The sequence below is a fragment of the Pocillopora damicornis genome, chromosome 2 (assembly GCF_964200805.1).
Source record: "Pocillopora damicornis chromosome 2, jaPocDami1.2, whole genome shotgun sequence".
Taxonomy (NCBI): Eukaryota; Metazoa; Cnidaria; class Anthozoa; order Scleractinia; family Pocilloporidae; genus Pocillopora; species Pocillopora damicornis.
In genome coordinates, this window is record NC_142671.1 from 25430931 (window position 1) to 25449583 (window position 18653).

Sequence of the window (18653 nt, forward strand, 5' to 3'; positions counted from 1 at the left end):
TGATAGTTCTTCAAATGCGCTTGATACAAATTGCATTTTGACCGATCCTCACGGTCGAATGCCGATAATGCCGTGTTTAAATCGAATTTGATGCGCGATAGCTTAGTTCGAAGGCGCAATTGAACAAATTTGAAGCGGACTTGCTCTGTAGAGCATGATAATTTTAGGCAACTCCGTTTGCCAGGATTTACCTTCGCTTACGGCTGCGCAAAAGTTTTTCTTTTAGTATCGGCGAAAGCTCTCTAATTTTCTGTTGCTTCGCGCGTAGTATGGAGACACACGAACGCGTTTATTCCACACGATTTCCACAAGTTTTCCTTTTTCCGAAACGGCATGAACTAAAACACAAAGACGGTAAACGGTAGACGATAGACGGCAGACGATAGCCGATGGACTTTTATACGGAACATGATCACGAAATTCAAAATTGTCACAAAATCGCGTAAATGTCATAAATATTTCTTTCACAGGGTGTCCCGTTACAGACAACAAGCCAAGGCAGGTGAGCCAGCAATGCCTCTTTCAAGGCTTTGAATGCCTTTACTTGCCATGAGGACTTCTGCTCTTTTCGAGTAAGCTTTCGAAGTGGTTCTGCTTTGTTCGCATAGTTTGGAATAAACTTAGAAACAAAGCCACAAGTTCCAAGAAAAGACTGAAGATCGGTCTTGCTATGAATGATTACGTCACCGACTGAAATGTGAACATCCTGGACGCCAAAAAAATTTCGTCCATCATCCACTGAAAGGGTTCGCTCGCGTCGCTGAGACCGAAAGGAGGTCTCTTAAATCTGTAACAAGCACGAGGCGCAATTAACGTGGTGATATAACGTCATTCTTCAGCCAGCGGTAGCTGAAGCTATAGGCGTACAAGGCTTAATTTCCCAGAAAAACCCCAAAGCCTTGTACGCATACTGCAATTCGCTTGTCCTTAATCTCGTTATCGTAAAGGCATGCAGCTTGCCATTAGTTCGCAACATGGCTGGCACAATTACAGATTGCGCAAACATTTTTAATCATTCCCCTAAGCGGCAGAGGTGCTTGGAAAAAGTGATAAGCCTGGATCAGCTAGAGTCTCAAAGAACCAAGATTCGCGACCTTTGCCGTACTCGTTGGGTGGAGCGTCATGAGGCGTATGAAACTTTTGTCCAGTTACTTTCATCAGTTGTTAAAACGTTTGAGGTCATTTTAGGTGAACAGCAACACCATGTCCTTGACGGTCACGATGAAAATTCTGGCGGTCATAAAGCTGATCAGCGTAAAGCTATAAAAAAAGGTCTAATGACATTGTTACCGCCTACAATATGGAGACGGAGAAGGAGTTGAAAGAATCGCGAGACAAGAATGATTTTGTCTTCCAAAGATGGTACGCATATTCTGCGGAGATCAGTTCAGAGCTGGGCACGGAACCAAGCGCTCCAAGAACGGCGCAAAGACAAGTATAGGGCAAATGCACCCCATGACACATCTGAGGAATACTACCGTCGCAATCTGTTCATTCCATTCCTTGACTATATCACACAAGAAATGTCTTCAAGGTAATCTATATAAATTATCAACCGCTCGGCTGTTTACATGACGTTAAATATTTACAGATATAATAAATGATTGTTCAAACGGGCTTATTCATCACAGGGTTCTTTTTTTCAGATTTGGGTCCACTCAGAAGACTGCAGTGCAATTGCTTGGTCTTGTGCTGAGCGCCATTGTAGCGGACACAAACGTAGACATAGCTGAAGTTCTCGAGATGTATATGTCAGATCTCCGAAGCCCACAGACTCTCGACATTGAATATGATCGTTGGATGAGAAAATGGCAATCCGAGACGAACAAACTAGACGCGCTTCAAACTGCCTTACAGGTTCGAAGTAACTCAATTTGTTTATATTAAAATTTTCCTTAGGTTAACAAATGACAGCTTTATTGGTTATATTTTCTGTCTATCTACAGGCTTGTGATCCCGACATCTTTCCGAACATCCACCTGTTGTTGCGAATTGCATGTACAATTCCAGTCAAATCAGCTGATAACGAGCACTCAAACAGCACTTTAAAACTGGTCAAGGGCTACCTACAGTGAGTATTCATTTTGAAAAGCCTGTCGATTACGATGTTCAGAAATTTGCCGAACAACAACCTCGTAGAAAGTTACTCGTTGATCCAATGTTTGAGGAATCTTAATAAGCGTGACTTTTAAGAACACATTAAATAGCGAAGACAAATAAATTACAGTGATTTAAGTTTCATTTTCTAAGAGTCAGTTGATCTCAATTATTGTGAAGACTTAAACGTAGTCCTCGTTTAACAAATTAGCTTTAAAAAGAGATGTTTTGTTAAGGTATTAAACCGTCCACTATCATCCCTCAAAACGCTGGAAATCGCATTTCCGAGGACTTGAATTTCAAAATTTCCCGGGGGAGCATGTCCCCCCCCCCCCCAGATGAGTCTCCCTTTGGCGGCCCATTTCTTCGAACCTCCCATTTTTGAAATCCTGGATCAGCCTCAGGAATGGAATGATTTCGTTGAAAAATACAAAACTCATCAGTTTTGTGAGTTAGCCAGTGCATCGAGGAATTTTGCGAGACAACTCAGAATTGGGAGTGTTGAAGGTTTTGCACCGATGCAAAGAACCAAACCTTTAGTCTTGAGGCTCATCAGAGACAACTGTCAGATGAAGGTCAAGATGATTCTCTCATGTGAGATGTTGAGAGAAAATAAGGATGGTTCAGTCCAGCTTCAAGATGACTTTTTCCACACTGAAGTATTCAAAATCTTGAATAATTTGACATTTTCATGGAAACCATTCAAGAGAGGCTTCAGAATTTTAATCAAAGGAGACACAATTGGAGATTTTAGAAGGTAATATCACTTGACATCCATCTTGCGGAATATAAACCGTTAAACAGCAGCTCTTACATCGAACTACGAGAATTCATTCCGAAAAAGAAGGCCTTCATTAACATCAAGAATGAGGATGAAGAACGCTTTAAGTGTTCAAGAACAAGAGTGAGGGTTATGGATAAAGCTCTGAAAAGTTCCGAAGTCAGCCCTTCGTATTCACCCTGACGAAGGCCTAGCGTTCGAAACATCACCTTTCAACTCAGTTAATAAATCGTATTGAATTTCTACATTTCTAATTGGCTGAACGGAGCCATGTTATGAGCTCTTAGCCTAGTTACGGGCTCTTCGTTCACGTAGCTCCAACAAATATAGTCTAAGAATTCGTAAGCAAAGTGAGAAAAAAACCAGCGAGCCATGAGGTAACAGGGGAATAAATCGGTTTGCCGCTGTGCTTAAAATAATTTTAGTAACAGAACTTATATAAAATGCGCGCCCCATATCCACCAAAAAAGCCATCAATTCGGTGTGAAGTCTATGAAAACATTTCAAGGTATGTAAGTAAACGTAAAATTAAATAGTTTTTATTAGCTGAATAGAAAACGAGATTTGCTTAACTGATGCGATAGCATGTTGCGACAAGCAAAAGTGGGGTTACTTTTTTGATGCGAATCCACTGTAAGAATGGTGCTAGTCAGGCTTGACGAACACGGAATACTCATTCGAAGCGAGCCGCTGACCACTAGTTTCGTCGTGGAAAATGACCTCCCTCGAGTTCGAACACATGGGCTTAAGTTCACTGCGCTCAGTTGGAGGAAGAAACAATAGCAGTCCTCTGTCTCTTTTGCAGAAGTATAGAAAAATGTCTTACCTAAGAACTGTTAAATCGAAAACGACTAAACACTGCTGAGAGTAATTGTGCACACTCGAAGTAAACAAATACAGAGAATTATCATTCATTTGGAAACCATAGCATACTGTGAAGTTTATGTCGATGGAAAAGACAGAAAATACACCAGTGACAGAACATGGCAATGGGAAGCAAAATGTCTTGTCGAAGGAAAGTTCGGAAAGTGACAGGTAGGTTTGACTGTATGGTTCCTGGTTTTGTATCTGGTGTTTTTGCTTCGTGACCGTGTCGCCCGTAGACATTTCGCCTCTAATTGAGGTCAATGCAACTCAGCTTCCCATCAGAAATAAGCCTTACCTGGCTTGCTGATTGTTTCAGTTCATTTATCGACAGTTTTTCATATCAGTAGTCGAGGATGGCTGTCCACTGTAGTACGCAGGACTTAACAAATCGATGCTATCTTATTCCAGTAATCGATATACATGTTAGTCGATTGAATCGACAGTCATCTTTCGTGTAATATCAAAAAGCGGTGGAAATCAATCTGTTATTTTCAAAGATTATTGATTACAATATATTGCAAACTCAGATGATCAATTTCAATATTGAAAACTCTCAATTACTACAGATAGGTAAAACCTTTACATCACCCATCATTTTCGCCACTGCAGTGGTATATTTATAATATAACTGTAACCTAATAAAACTAGTAACAGTTGTCACTTAAACTTCCCCTGGCTCTTTTTTAACACCCGAATTTTTGGGAGATGAACAATATTTGTTTGTCTCATGATGTAGTCAATTTGGATGTTAATTGCGATGCTGCTAGTCTTCATCAGGCAATGAGGTCAATTGTTTATATGTTACTGTTTGTAGCACGTTGGTTTGCTGCTGCTGGTGCATTTCGATCCTCATTGTTATTCCCATTGTTAGATGGTGTTCCATCATAGGTTTACATCAATCGGCTGTTGTGTTGTTTGATTGTGGGTATTCAAGCTTCAAGAATTTCAATTCCGCTATCCCTATTGATGTTGTTGGGATGAAGTCATAGATAGCCTCTTTGACCCTATACGTGTACCAGTGAGGGTCACGATAAATAAACTTAACCTTGCATTAACCTAGTGATATTAACTCTACACATGAGGTGTCCAGAGTAAATAACTAAGCAGTCTGACTTGCCTGCTAAGGGGAACGGGATATCAACTTAGGTGAGGCAACAAATTGTGAGCAAAGGTGTTAATACATGATACAATAGGTCTTAATGGTATGTTGAGCTTGTGTATCTTAGGTAAGCTGTTGATCCTGGATCAACTTTTCTTAATGACTCCTTAATGTGTCTTGGCTGAATACAATCCTCTTTTCTACAATCTGCCTTGAAGAAAATGTAGTCTAGAACTTGGTGTACATGTAACTCTTAATATTTTGTTGAACATGGCTGTCCAGCTCTTCATGGGATATGTCAGAAAATTCTGCATCTTGCTCAACGGGCAGTCCAAACTCAAGTCTATGATGATGAATGGTTTTGTCTGAAATGCCAAGGATCCTGGAAACATCAGCCGGTCGGAACCTTGCCTCTCCATGCCACATTCAGGACAAAAAGAGATTTTTCCACCTACTCTATTGGTCATACATCATTTCATATTTCTCCCTATACGCTGGGGACTCTATTGTGCCTCCTTGGGGCCTGTCCTCTGGGCCAGAAGCCTGTCAGGCAATGATTCTGCACAGCTCTGGAAGTTTTGCTTGATGTTAGACTCTTGCTCCTTTTCCCTTTTTTTTTTAGCACATTGTGTGAGGAAGATACATCCAGAAATGACAAACAATTGAAAGATCTAGATTCTTGGAATCCAATGCTCGATGACTATGAATCTAAAGCATTCAACAGCTATAAAGAACCAAGCATAACAGATTTTGCAGATGCTTTTCCAGGGTAAGTATTTAAAGTACAGTCATGAGGCATAAGTTTCAAAGTGCACTTTATTCTGACTCAGTATCATAGGGTAGTGGTACTTGGGAGGTTGGAGAATACTCAAAGTTTTGCAAACCCTCAACTGCATATTTTGTTCGCATAACTCTCTTGAATTCTCCAAAACGCCACCCTTCCCATCTTGTGTTTGATAAGCATGTTTTGCTTAGATCTAGCTTCAGTATGTTGTACAACAATGTAAACTAAACTCAATTTTATCACTGCAGTTATCCTACAATGTGAGAAATTTGTTGTTAATATTTTCCTTGTATCCCTTTAAATTGTCTCTAATAAGGTCAAATTTATCAAACTGGCTTCTGATTTGGACCACAATAGAATCTTTATATTTAAGGGGGTGTGTACATGTGTGATATTGTTGGAACAAAAATTCAACTTTCCTATAAATATTTAATTAAATATAATTACAATTACTATAGTTCACTGTTCTAGAGGACAGGCACGCTAGCCCCCATCAACAACTGTTCATACATCAAGGTCCAATTATCCTGATTAACATGCTGTACACTCTTGGCATTACCAGTCACACAGAATTTGGAAAAAGTGCCAAAATTTGGGCTCTTGATGATGAATAGTTTGGTAAGGTGTTACTTAAGTCATTTTACATACTCGCATAACTTTCTCTTTTTGAAAACTTTGGTGTTAAATTAGTTTTTGTGCACAGTGCTATGGCCCCTTGCGGTGAAGTGAAATATGGAATCACTTATAATTTCATCTTGAACAGGAATTTAAGTGAGTCAGTGCATCAACACATGATGTCTTCCCTAGAAATTAATGAAAAAGATGCTTGCCTTTTTGTAGGCAAAATTCCACAGCAAATGACTCAGGTATGAAATAAGTCTTGATTGTTTGAAGGGTTCAAGTTTGTTAATTTACTGTTTTAGTGGAACAAATTACATGTTGCCCTTCCAATGAAATTCAAGTGAAGAAATGTGAAGAACCTTTAACATTTGCCTTGCCTCCAACATGTGGTTTTGTAGTTCAGTTGTTAGTAGTGCAAGGTATCAGAGAGGCAGAGGTTAGAAGTCTGTCAAAGCCTGAATTTGTTAGGGCTTCCTTTCTGTAGTTGCTTAAATTGCAGCTCACTTGCAAGGATCATTCTTCACTTGGATTTATTTATGTATTAATTTATTACAAATGCAAGCCATAGCTGAGCAAAAAAGGACAACATTTCATTAACCTTAAAGAGTATTTTTGTTAGCTAGGCAGCATGTGAGGTTCAAACTTGTAAACAGGGCTGTTTTACAGAATAAACCCATGCCATATAATGTTCATAACAGCAGAGTTCGCCATCTTCACACCAGAGAAGGTTAAAAAAAGAAAGTGTCCCACACAGCATTGCAACATTGCACAGCTGTCAATCATTATGCATGGCCAAAGTCATGCAAATAAAAATCACAGAATTTCATTCACTGTTCTTCTCAAAGTTTAATTGAACTTTTGTGTGAAAGTTCAAGCAAAGATTCTCTCCTGCAGTTCATGTCATTTTGCCAGAACAAAGAGTGGTATTTCTTCAAATTTTTGCTACTGAACGAAAGTTTGCAATGAAAAGCATAATTATTTAAGCTGGCCTTTGGTCAAAAGTCCATTTGGGAAAGAAAAAACAAAACAATTCTCCACTCAGCATGCTTGATTTACCTGTCATATAATGATTAGAGCCCCAGTGTGTTTAACAGAGTAAAGTTTGGATAAATGAAAGAAGGAGAAGTTGAGTAAATATTTATGAAGTTCATGAGACAAAAGTGTTCAACAAATCCAAGAAAGGGTCAAACAAAAGGAAAATCTAATGGACATGGAACATTTTGGAGTATTTATTGACATTTAAGCTGTTTGCAAGCTCATGAAAATAGATTTTTCCTTTTTTTAAAATTTGTCTTGAATGTGTTTTCCTGTGATCAAAACTGGTTTTAATGATGGGTGTAGGCCCACCTCGGTTTTCATGTGTTCACTTTACACGTTCACATTGTTTTTCTTTGTGTTGAAATTTACAGTTAATAGTTTTGCATTATTTAGCACTGATTGATTTCCCTTCATTCCTTGGTTTGAATTAAGCCTTTCTGGAAAATGGGCTTTGCAGTTTTTTGCTGGATTTCCTGAGATGGGACCTTTTAAGTCCTAACATCAAGGTGTCGAGTGCTAGAAACAGATTATTATGACTTTGGAAATATATTGCTCAACACAAAATTTTTTTTTCCACACCAACTGTAATGTAATCAAATGCAATTATTTCTCAATTCATGGCCTCAGTTTTGTGACTATTCATTTGCTTGGTTCAGATTATCCCTTCTAAAAATATACATGAAAAAATTATACTTGTCTGATTGGGTGAAAATGAGTGCATTTTTCTTGTAACACAAGTGTAAGGGCAGGTGCAAGTTGTAACATGAATGCAAATTAAAAATTGTGCTTGCGTGCTGTCAAAATTTTGTCTGTGTTGACTTTCTGTGATGCTTTTTTCATGTCAATTATTAACAAGTAACATGATTTCTTGTTCAGTACATAAGCACTTGTAAATTTCTCCAAGACCACAAATTGCACTTGCCCTTTGGGTCTATGCAATTTTGTTGTCTGTAAAATATTTACTGGTACTTATTAACACCAAATTGCACCCAAAATATGTTATTACCTATACTTAGTGTGATGCACTGCATTCATTGGAAATGGCAAACTTCAGAACGGGATTAATTTACAAATGTGTATTTTCACATTTTCGGTGAATGTCAGTGAGAATGGTGGTCAGTGATATTTTAGCTTGATGGAGGCCTTGTTGCAAATTTTGTTTCAGACCAAAGTTTGTCAAGAAGCCTGGACTTAAGTCAAATTTTGTCAACATAGGTTTGCATAACTTTTGCACAATACTGTAGGTGACCTCATCCTAGGGACATTTTAGTCTCAAAGTAAATTCAAAGCAGATCCAATTCAGGACCCTACATTTCTGTATGCAAAATAAACTAACTTCCCAGAGTCATTTCGAATCAGCCACAAGTGTTTCATCAACTTAATTCTAGAAGTCCTGAATATCTTTCTTCCAATGACTTTGCCACAATTCTTTAAGTAGTCAATGATTTAATGCAGAAATGATCAACATATTAGAATTCCACAAATGTCTCTTTTTCATAAAATCAACTATGTTTAACCTAGAAAACATATAATTTCAGTTCTCTCTTTGGAATGCAAACCTCAGTGTAAATTAAAATGTAATGCTTGCACTGAACCCAAACAGATGGACCTCTTTGGGTTAAACCTTTGCACCTCAACATCGGTATCCATATTCTCCATACGCTCCTTCATACATTTTCTTTGGTATTGACAAGGAGATTTTGTTTAACAATCAAGAGCCTCTTTCTGTTGGTATCATTTTCTTTATTCTCATAAGCTTAATGTTTGCTTCAGGGGTGATATTGTGGAGGAAATTAGATGCTAGGCACTCTAAGGGGTTAAAGGGTAAATAATAAAAACAACAAAAAGGGCCCACAACACCAACTGCTTCCACTCTTCAATGTTTCCTTTTGTTTTATATGCAGGAAGGCTTGCAGAACCTCTTCCAACAGGCTGGCCAACTGAGGTCTTGTAAATTGATTCCTCAGCGCAATAAAAGCACTAAGATTGGGTAATACATGTAGCAGTCATTTTTCTTATCTACTTTTGTGTCAAACTGAATATTTTTCTTATGTGAATTGAGTTGCACAGGATGAATTGTTTTCCAAAAATATTGCATATCAAAGAAGTAAGATACTTTTATTTTTATAGTGCATTAGGGCTGTTTGCATCATCATGCATCAAAGGAGTATTGTCTATGTTTATGGGTATAAATACGTTTTGGGTCCAACTCAGAGTCATTTTAGTCTAAGCCAAATGAGAGATAACTAAACTTTAAATCACATCTGTAACAAGCTGAAATAAGCCAAATATGTTAAAAGCGAGTTTGGCATAAATTACTACATGTCAAAAGGGACACCATTTGAAAATAAGAGAGCGAGATAAGTCAGAGCTTCTTATGATGGAAGCTCAATTTTGTGAGACGACATCTGATCAAAAGGAGATTTTTTTTTATTTAACACAATCGTTTACTTTAACATTTCCTAGGACAGTTTCCCATTATTACAGTAAGTATCGTGCGGCGTATGGCATGAACATACTCTCACAATAGTCATATGTTGTGTACCACCATGTTTTAAATGAATGTATGAATGATTAAAGTGCAACCTCGTGCGGTTTTTACTTCAGATTTGTGGGCTTTAATACTGTACGTGACGCAGAGGCAGCAATACAAATGTTTGATGGACTTGATTTGGGGCATGGTAACAGTCTGAAGGTTGCACTTGCACTGTCAAAGCAGAAATCGGCCTTCACAGACTCCGTGGAGAAAAAGGGCGATGGTGTAAATGATAAAGAAGAAGTACATACTGATCATGAAGTAGTTTCCAGGTAAAAGCAAAATCCTACTTGCAAGTTGAGAGCTTGAATTGTTTGCTAGGGTCTCAATGAAATTATGTTAATTAGGATTTTGACTTGGAAACTTCTGTTAAACATTTGTGAAGAGACAGCCTTCACAGGGCGAAAGGGGATTGGCTGAAATTTGAAATTAAAACAAGCTCGATTACTTATTCAAAAAAATTACCTCGAGATCGTAGAGGGTGAGATGAAGAACTTAACTTAAAGCACGCGGGAAAGTTGTTAGAGCGTGGAAGAATCATAAGAGTTCATCCTAAGAAAAACTACTTCCTCTGGATTGAAGTGAAAGTTTTATTGTGTGTATCGTCAGTATCCCAGCAGATTTTTTGTTTGCTTGTTGGAAATATGGTCATTGCTCATGGTTCAAGCCTTTTTCCTTTCACTAGGTCTGCCTTTTTTTCTGTATGATACAATGTTGCGTCAATAATTTCATTTTCTTTTTGTTGTTGCTGTTATTTGAGTGGTTTATTATGACACTATTTACGTCATACCACCCTCATATCCACATCTTTTGATGTTTTTGTTTTTGCCCTATAACAGTGAACATAAAGCTGCTCTAGATGACGTATCAAGTGTCTTTCCTAATTCCAAGCTTATATCCGAAGGTAACTGAAAGTCTTGGTCAGATTGAAGTCAAATTACTCGCTGTTGGTTTCTTACAAAGTTTAACCCAATAGTCAATACAGAAGCACGATTTTAGTAACATTTGCCCTAAACGCCTTTTACAACCATACTGTTGACACAGCATTGACTGATATCTTCTTTCTCTCCTCTTCTCTTAAAGGAAGTCCATGTAGCTTTTGTGGCCAGTTAGGACATAAGTGGTGCTCAGCGTGCAAAGTTCCGTACTGTAGTCGAGACTGTCAGAGAAATGACTGGCCGAAGCACAAACACGCTTGCTGGCAACAAACTCGGTCTGAGAGAAAAACAGCCACCCTTGCAGACACTTCGAAAACATGTCTGGAAACTGCTTCTGCCTTGACCAGAGCAGCAAATTCTGTGCAGCAAGCTACTCCAACTCACCCATTTACTCCTTGTGAGGACTCAACGTATCCAAGTAAGGAACCTACTATCTCTGAGACGCCCACGAATTCCGAAAAAAATGGCGAAAAGATCTCTAAGAAAGTAGATCAGGAGAGTGTGAGGGTAGCAGAGAGTGATGAATTTGATGTACAGAATGCTGAGATGTTTGCCCAGATGATGGGTTTTGACCCAAATCCGGTGACGACTGTGGATAGTAGTGAAGACAGCGACAGCGCTGATACCTCAACATCTCCATCCTTTATAAGCAACTTGATGCACGAAGACTCCGGTCTTCAGGTGCTACATGCCGAAACGGGTCTGCTGAAGTCAAGCCAAGAAAGCCAAGTGAACCAATCAAAGTCAGAAACCAGTTTATCCCCAGAATCAGTCAGTACTTCAAAAGTGGCCGTTACAGATTCAGAAACATCTTGCTCAGAGCTTCCGTCCTCTAGCAAGGGTCCCGTGCGAATCCCTTTTGAGCAGCTCCAGATGGATAAAATTTCAACAGAAGATTTTGAAGTTGTTGTTACAGAAGTTGAAAACCCAAGCTGCGTGTGGGTTCATTCGTGTGCCTCCGACGCCTTTGAAAGACGAAACCAACTCAAGAGTATTCTTCAAGCGACATACCGTGATTCTGTGTTTGAAAATTATGCGCCAAGTGTTGGTGAAGTATGCGTTGCCCAATTTAGCTTTGACAATTGCTGGTATAGAGTGAAAGTTGATTTGGTTATCAGTGCAGGAACCATGAGATGTACATACATAGACTTCGGTAATCAGGAGGACATCGCAGTACACAAAATACGTCGCATAACAGAGGACCTACTCAGTCTTCCCAGACAAGCTCTCAAGATGTCCCTGTGTGGAATCACGAGTACCTCTCCATCAGGTGTTTGGTCTTTGGAATCAACCATTTTTCTAAAGAGTGAAATCTTAGCGAAAAGGTGTAAAGTTCGAGTACGTGAACAAGCTGATGAAACATTGTTTGTGGAATTGTCAGCTGCTCATGGAACACGCATGTGTGAAACAGTCAATAAAACCCTAATAAAAGCTGGCTTTGCTGAAATAAAGAGTCAAGGAGATCAAGCCGACGGATCACATGGACAAGACGATGTGTGCGCGGAACAAATAGGCAGCTCTGACAAGTCACCTTATTTTGGCGACATTTCTGCGAAGAGGCCGTTGAATACTCATCCGTATGAGGAAGGGAGGAATCCTCCTAGACTTCACAGTCAATCAAAGGGAGGTAAAGTGCCATTTGAAATCGTCGTCAACGCCATTGTGAATCCATGGGAATTCTACGCAATGAAGACTGAAAAACAATTGATAGACAAGCTCAGATCATTAATGGACAATTTAAATCATCACCTATCCAAGAATCCTTGTACTGTCGAATGTTTAGCACGTCTTTCTCCCGGTGATATGTGCGCTGCCCAATTCTCGCAGGATAAAGTTTGGTATCGTGCTGTTGTCTTAGAACAAGTTCTCGATGGCTACAGGGTTCGTTATGTAGACTTTGGAAACAGTGAAGTGGTGCAAGAAGGCAACGTATGGCCTCTACCTCAAGAGTTTCAGAGATTACCCCCACTTTCATTGACTTGTTCACTAGCAGGTGTGAAGAAACCAAAGACACAGGGTTGGAGCCTGGAGGCTATACAAGAATTCAAGGCTTTGGTGGCTGATAGAACATTTTTGTGTAGGATTGTTTACACGCATGGAGTCACCAATATTGTTGAATTACTTGATCCAAACCGTGGTGGAGAGGAGTCAATAACCAACTCACTAATAGGGGCAGGTATATGTTAATAAGTTATTTTTTATTGGTTTCTTTGAAACGTCTTCGTTTGGCACGAAAATATGCATGGATATTTGTTCGCGCTCATTATCTGTTCCGAGATGCGAAGAGTTTTCCGAGATGCGAAGAGTTTTCCGAGAGCGTAGCTCGAGGAAAACTGTGAGTTATAAGGAATAGATAATGTCCAAGAATAAATATATTAGCATATCGTGCTTCTGGAGACTTCTGTGCCCATTATCCTTTAAATATTTTTGCCACGAGCGGGCAAAAAAATGTTAAGGGACAGCTTACCGTTTGCTGTGTGGGATGTTCACTGTTCAGTATTGTCTGGTACAACTACACGAACAAACAGATATGGCCTCTAGTGGACAGTTCAAACCCCATTTCAAGTTTTATGCCATTAATGGGAGCCTTTCTGAGACGCCATTGACGGCACATATTACCAAAACATATCACAACTGAGAGATGACATCTAGTTGTGATCACGAAGAAATGTTATTCATTGATTTTCCCCAAACTGAATAAAAGCTTTCGCTTTCTCTTAGCGACCGTAAGGGGGGAATATCTTTTCTGTGACCATTTCCACTTTGCTCACGTGCTCTGTAGATAGTGGATACCAGGTTTGCCTGAGGGAATCCAGGTCTGCATGCCTCAAAGCTAACCAAAGTATTTATGCTTAACTTTACTCAGGTCTTGCCGATCCATTCTTACCCAAAGAGGGTCATAAACAACAAATTAATTCAAGAAGGGAGATGCTATCTATAACGCCACAGCGTTTGAGAAATGGAGAAAATTCAGTGAACAAGGACCCTTCGAATGTTGTCACAGATCCATTGAGCCAACTATGGCCCAACATTGATGGGGGAGGTTCGTTGCCAAAAGATCAAATACTAGACATGAGTGAAAAGGAAAGAATAGAATCTGTTGTCTTTGAATCAGCCATCGAAGCAGTGACGTTGGCTCAAGATTCTGAATTTGATATTCTGGTAACTGAAGTGGTTTCTCCTGGGCTTATTTTCTCTCAGCTAGGAACGCTAGGATCTTTGCAGATTGCTGTCAAGTTGACCGAGGATATGAATTTGCATTATAACTCAGCGACCTACCCACCTTTTGTTCCACGCCAGAATAGCCTGTGTGCGGCGCACTTTGCTGAAAGCGGGGACTGGTGTCGAGCATTTATCAAAGGAGTCTCTCCTGATGGGTCTGTCTCTGTGCAATATGTGGATTACGGAAACACTGAAATACTTCCACCAAATCGCCTACGGCCTCTAATTCCTCAGTTTGATTCCAGTGCCTTGTCTTTTTTAGCACTGAGATGTTCGTTGGCAAATATTGTCTCTCTTGACAAATCGGAATGGTCTGATGAAGCGGTGGCGTTCGTTAAAGCCCATCTTCCGTTATTCAGTAGACGGACAGTTCGCTTGGTTGGAAGACAGAAAGGAATACTATTTTTGGAGGTGAAAGTAGAAGATGAAAGTGTAAGTTCAATGCTGGTAAATCGGGGGCTAGCAAGAGCAATGGCGAAAGGCTACCAACATCGGCATCTGAATGTGAAAGAGTCTACGCCAACAGCTAGACGATTGGTGGCAGTTGACCGAAATGTCCTTTCAAACGGCCGTTGTAAAGGGCACGCCTCAAGCACACTGGAGTCCTTGGTATTCTGCCCCGCAATTCAGGCAGCTGTTTTACCACAAGACAATTCACTTTTTGATGTTATGATCACGGAGGTAACAAAATCAGGTGTTTTCTTCATACAAGTAATGGACTTTTATACTGCCCTTAGCTTACAGAAGCTTTCAGAGAAGATGAATTCGTCTTATCTTTCGTCACCGTCAAGTTCCTACAAACCTCAACCAAACCATTTTTGTGCTGCTCAGTTTACCGAAACGGGTGACTGGTGCCGTGCATTTATCAAAGAAGTAACTTCTCAGAATTTGGTGGAGGTACATTACGTTGACTTTGGGAACACAGAGAAACTTCCGGTGTCAAGTATCCAGCCTCTGATGGATAGCCTAACAACATACCCTTTTTTCGCTCTACCATGCTCATTAGCAAATTTGCCACGACCCGAATCTCCTGGAGGGGAAGATAAAACAATGGAACTGATCAAGGAAAAAGTTCCCCTTTTTCAACGTGTTAGTGCCAAAATAATGGCCAAACATCGTGGTATGCTACTTGTCGACTTAATGGTTTCAAAGGATCAGCCTCAGTTTCTTAGTCAACTACTGCTGAACGAAGGGCTCGCTCCAAAGTCAGTTGTAAATGAAAGCCAACGCGAAGATAATCAAATGGAAATTGAGATGAAACGTTCGCAAATACAGAATTCATTGGAGGATGCATCAACTTCAAAACCTCACGGGAGCATTGAGTCCCTCGTATTTCAGCCAGCTATCCAGTCAGTTGCAGGTTTCGATTCCTTTCATGCCATGCTAACCGAAGTTGTGTCTCCTTCTTCACTTTTTATTCAGATTTTGAGCCACGAGAAAGTTGAAAGGATGAAGCATCTGTCAGCAAACCTGAATGCTCACTATAATAATACAAATTATCCTCCTTTCAAGGCCCAGGCTAGCGTTCTGTGCGCTGGATTTTTCTCCGAAAGTGGGGACTGGTGTCGAGCTTTCATCAAAAGTGTGAATGCGAATGGCTCAATTAACCTTCATTATTTGGATTATGGAAACAGTAAAGTCTGTTCGTCATCCCAAATAAGACCTTTAGAGAAAAATTTTCAGAAGCTACCACCTATGGCGTTAAAGTGCTCATTGTACGGAATTGGTCCTGTGCAGTCGACTGGATGGGCGGAAGATACCTGTAAAGCGTTGCTTTCCCAAGTGCCCCTATTCAGCCGCCTGGAAGTGAAAGTGATAAAGAAAGAAAATGAATCGCTGTTTATTGATGCTATATCTCCACTTACCCCACAACAAGTAACATTGAACCAGTTTCTTGTAAATCACGGTATGGCTCAGTGGCAAGATTTCTCAAGTGCACCAAAAGATGTTTATACGTCTGAGGAAGAAGTAAATACAAGGGAACACGCTTCGTGGACAGCGCAGTTTGCCTTTGAAGCTCTTAGTGGTAACAGCAATCGTTTTTATGTGTCCAAAATCCCTTTGGTGGATATTTCACAGAGCGACTCTATCCAAGTTCTTATAAGTGAGGTTCAACGACCAGACAAGATTTTCTTTCAAGTCCTGAACGAAGAAAACGCTCACAGACTTGATGCTCTTTCACGAAAATTAAATACCTATTGTTGTGAGGTAGAGAATAGTCCCTATAAACCAGTTCTGGGGGAGCTTTGTTGCGCCCGTTTTAACCAAGACGGCGTTTGGTATCGAGCCGCAGTTGAACAGGAACTGTCAGAATCCAGGATGTCAGTGTTATTCGTGGATTATGGTAATCAAGACTCAGTCACAGTTGATTCGGTAAGACGAATTACCGCTGAATTTACACAACTTCCTTTGCAAGCCAGGCAGTGTTTTTTGACAGGCATACTCCCCGTGTCGCAGTCATGGTCGTCCGATGCGGTTAACTTCTTAAGAGGGCGCATATTGGGTGAGACGTTTGTTGCTCAGATTGAAAACGTTTCTGAAGAAAGCGTAGGCGTTCATCTGTTTGAACATCACCAAAGAAATTTGCCCCCTCATATTTCCGTCAATCAAGATATGGTCGAGCACGATCTTGCTCGCATTCAAGCGCAATCCGTTTACTCGAAGGTATAAACTCTGTTTTCAAACGAACACTTCGATGTTGTAATTACGGAGGTAACACATCCAGGGGAAATGTGGGGACAAGTCCTTCATGCTGAGTCGCACAACATGTTCCGTTTATTTACGGAGCAAAAGAACCGATACTGTGTATCTGCGGCACCTTTCTGAACGTTTATTCTCATTCTCAGTGAGGATTGTTCTGTACTGTTCTCGCAGGATGATACATGGTACAGATCATGTGTGTTGGAATGACTTGAATCAAGAAAGAAATTAGTTCAGTTTGTAGACTTTGGAAATAGTTAAACGGTATCACCTGACAAGATGAGATCTCTGAAGGACGACTTTGTTTACCTCCCTGCACAATTGTTTGAGTTAAGCCTTGCAAACGTTCGTCGTCTACATCAGATTTGGAGTCAAGAAGCACTGGATTCGCTCAAAAGTACAGTAAACCGAAAGTTGAAGGTGACAATTGTTCATCGTTAGCCAGACCAGTTGAATGTATTACTTGAAGACTGGAATGTTCCCGATGGTCCGCTTCGTATCAAAAATTTACATGTGCTTATTATAACAAATTGCTATCATGCGCACTTTCCATGGAAAAATCGCTCTATATTATACTCTTCTTGAGCAACAACTAATTTCTCATGCTGCTAAGGACTTATTATGTCAATACCAAACCAAAAACGTTTGTAATTTGATATTTTTGCTTTTTGTAATTTGTACCCGTGTTACAACTTTGCGCATGTGGTACAACTTTGCACTCATGTTACATTAAAAGTGCATTTTGTTTTCAGCCAATCAGAAGCGCTCAACTTTATCTCATATTGTTAGGTGAGTTATCTTGCTCGTAATTTATCACTCGTACGATGGAAACAAACAAAGATATACATGGACAAATTTCTTAATTTTAATTGCTTGAGAGAAATGCAGGTTTCACTTACGCAAACAGATGGAAGATAATACAGTTTATAATCTACATGAAAAAATTGCGCACTTTTGATTGGCTGAAAACGAGTGCATTCTCATGTAACACGAATGCACGAATCAAAGTAGCACGCTTTCAAATTTTGTCTGGAGATTCTGCGATGTTTTTTCATGTACAGTATTAACATGATTTCTCGTGCAATTTGTTGTAATAAGCATATGTAAATTTTTTAAACACTACAAATTGCTCTTGCCCTCGGGCTCGTGCAATTTTGTTGTCTTTGAAAAATTGACCCGTGCTTATTTACTCCGAATTTTGCTCGAAATCATGGTATTACCGATACTTATTGAGTGCAAAAAGTTGACAATTCGTTAAGCCGGATTAAGAATTTTTTTGCGACTTAAAAACAGCAACAACAAAAAAACTTTAAGTTTGCTGCCAATGACTAATTATGTCAACGACAAATTTATGTCACTGAATTGCACTCGAAATCATGTTATTAACTATACTAATTTGGTGCAAAAAAGTAAACAAACTTTCAAGCTGGGTTAAGAATTTTTTTGTGACTTAAAACAACAACAAAGAACTTTTAGAAGGTCGTCTTGAATAAACTGTGTTGATCTAACCAAGCGCACGGTGGCGTTTGTAAGGTTTGAATGGATTATTCTGGCAAGTGATTTGCGCGCTATTCCTCTGCTTAATTTTGAAAAGCGAGCTTATCATCAGCTAACTCGAATTTTTCAAATTACAATCGAAATTATTGATTTTTGAAAAAACTTATTATGTATCTTGAGACAAGCTGTATTGAAGGGAGGATCTCATTGGGTTAATTGTTAGCTATAAAACAGCAAAAACATCGGCCATTAGACAAAGATATTGACAGATTTTAACCGTAAGTCGTAAAAATTTCAACTTTAAAAATTTTTATTTTAATCGCAACGGAAAGAAATCGACGGTTTGCCAGAAAATGGCCAAAATTTTAAACAGCCATAAAGAGCATATCTACGGGCGAGAAAGAAGGGGCAACACAGGGTAGAGGTTGGGCGATGAAACGAGCGGTCTGCCGTTCGTGCAATGTATGACGCAG

At 39.6% G+C, this 18653-nt stretch overlaps 1 protein-coding gene and 1 pseudogene across 2 annotated transcripts; both read left to right on the forward strand.

Moving 5' to 3' along the window:
* Window positions 1-1661: 1661 nt before the first annotated feature.
* Window positions 1662-2176, forward strand: LOC149050480 (52 kDa repressor of the inhibitor of the protein kinase-like; annotated as a pseudogene). The gene is made up of 2 exons (XR_016184497.1): window positions 1662-1857; window positions 1947-2176. The product of XR_016184497.1 is annotated as a 52 kDa repressor of the inhibitor of the protein kinase-like (transcript).
* Window positions 2177-3559: 1383 nt separating this feature from the next.
* On the forward strand, window positions 3560-18223 carry LOC113673675 (tudor domain-containing 6). The gene is made up of 8 exons (XM_027190088.2): window positions 3560-3913; window positions 5467-5613; window positions 6392-6494; window positions 9192-9277; window positions 9895-10095; window positions 10663-10727; window positions 10907-12937; window positions 13628-18223. The coding sequence occupies exons 1-8, from the start codon at window positions 3822-3824 to the stop codon at window positions 16651-16653; spliced, it is 5751 nt and encodes a 1916-aa protein (XP_027045889.2). The 5' UTR covers window positions 3560-3821; the 3' UTR covers window positions 16654-18223.
* Window positions 18224-18653: the final 430 nt, after the last annotated feature.

Coding starts and splice junctions, on each gene's coding strand:
- LOC113673675 (XM_027190088.2), top strand. CDS start 3,822: ATGTCGATGGAAAAGACAGAAAATACACCAGTGACAGAACATGGCAAT. Junction 3,914..5,466: donor GAAAGTTCGGAAAGTGACAG/GTAGGTTTGACT, acceptor TTTTTTTTTTAG/CACATTGTGTGAGGAAGATA. Junction 6,495..9,191: donor TTCCACAGCAAATGACTCAG/GTATGAAATAAG, acceptor TTTTATATGCAG/GAAGGCTTGCAGAACCTCTT.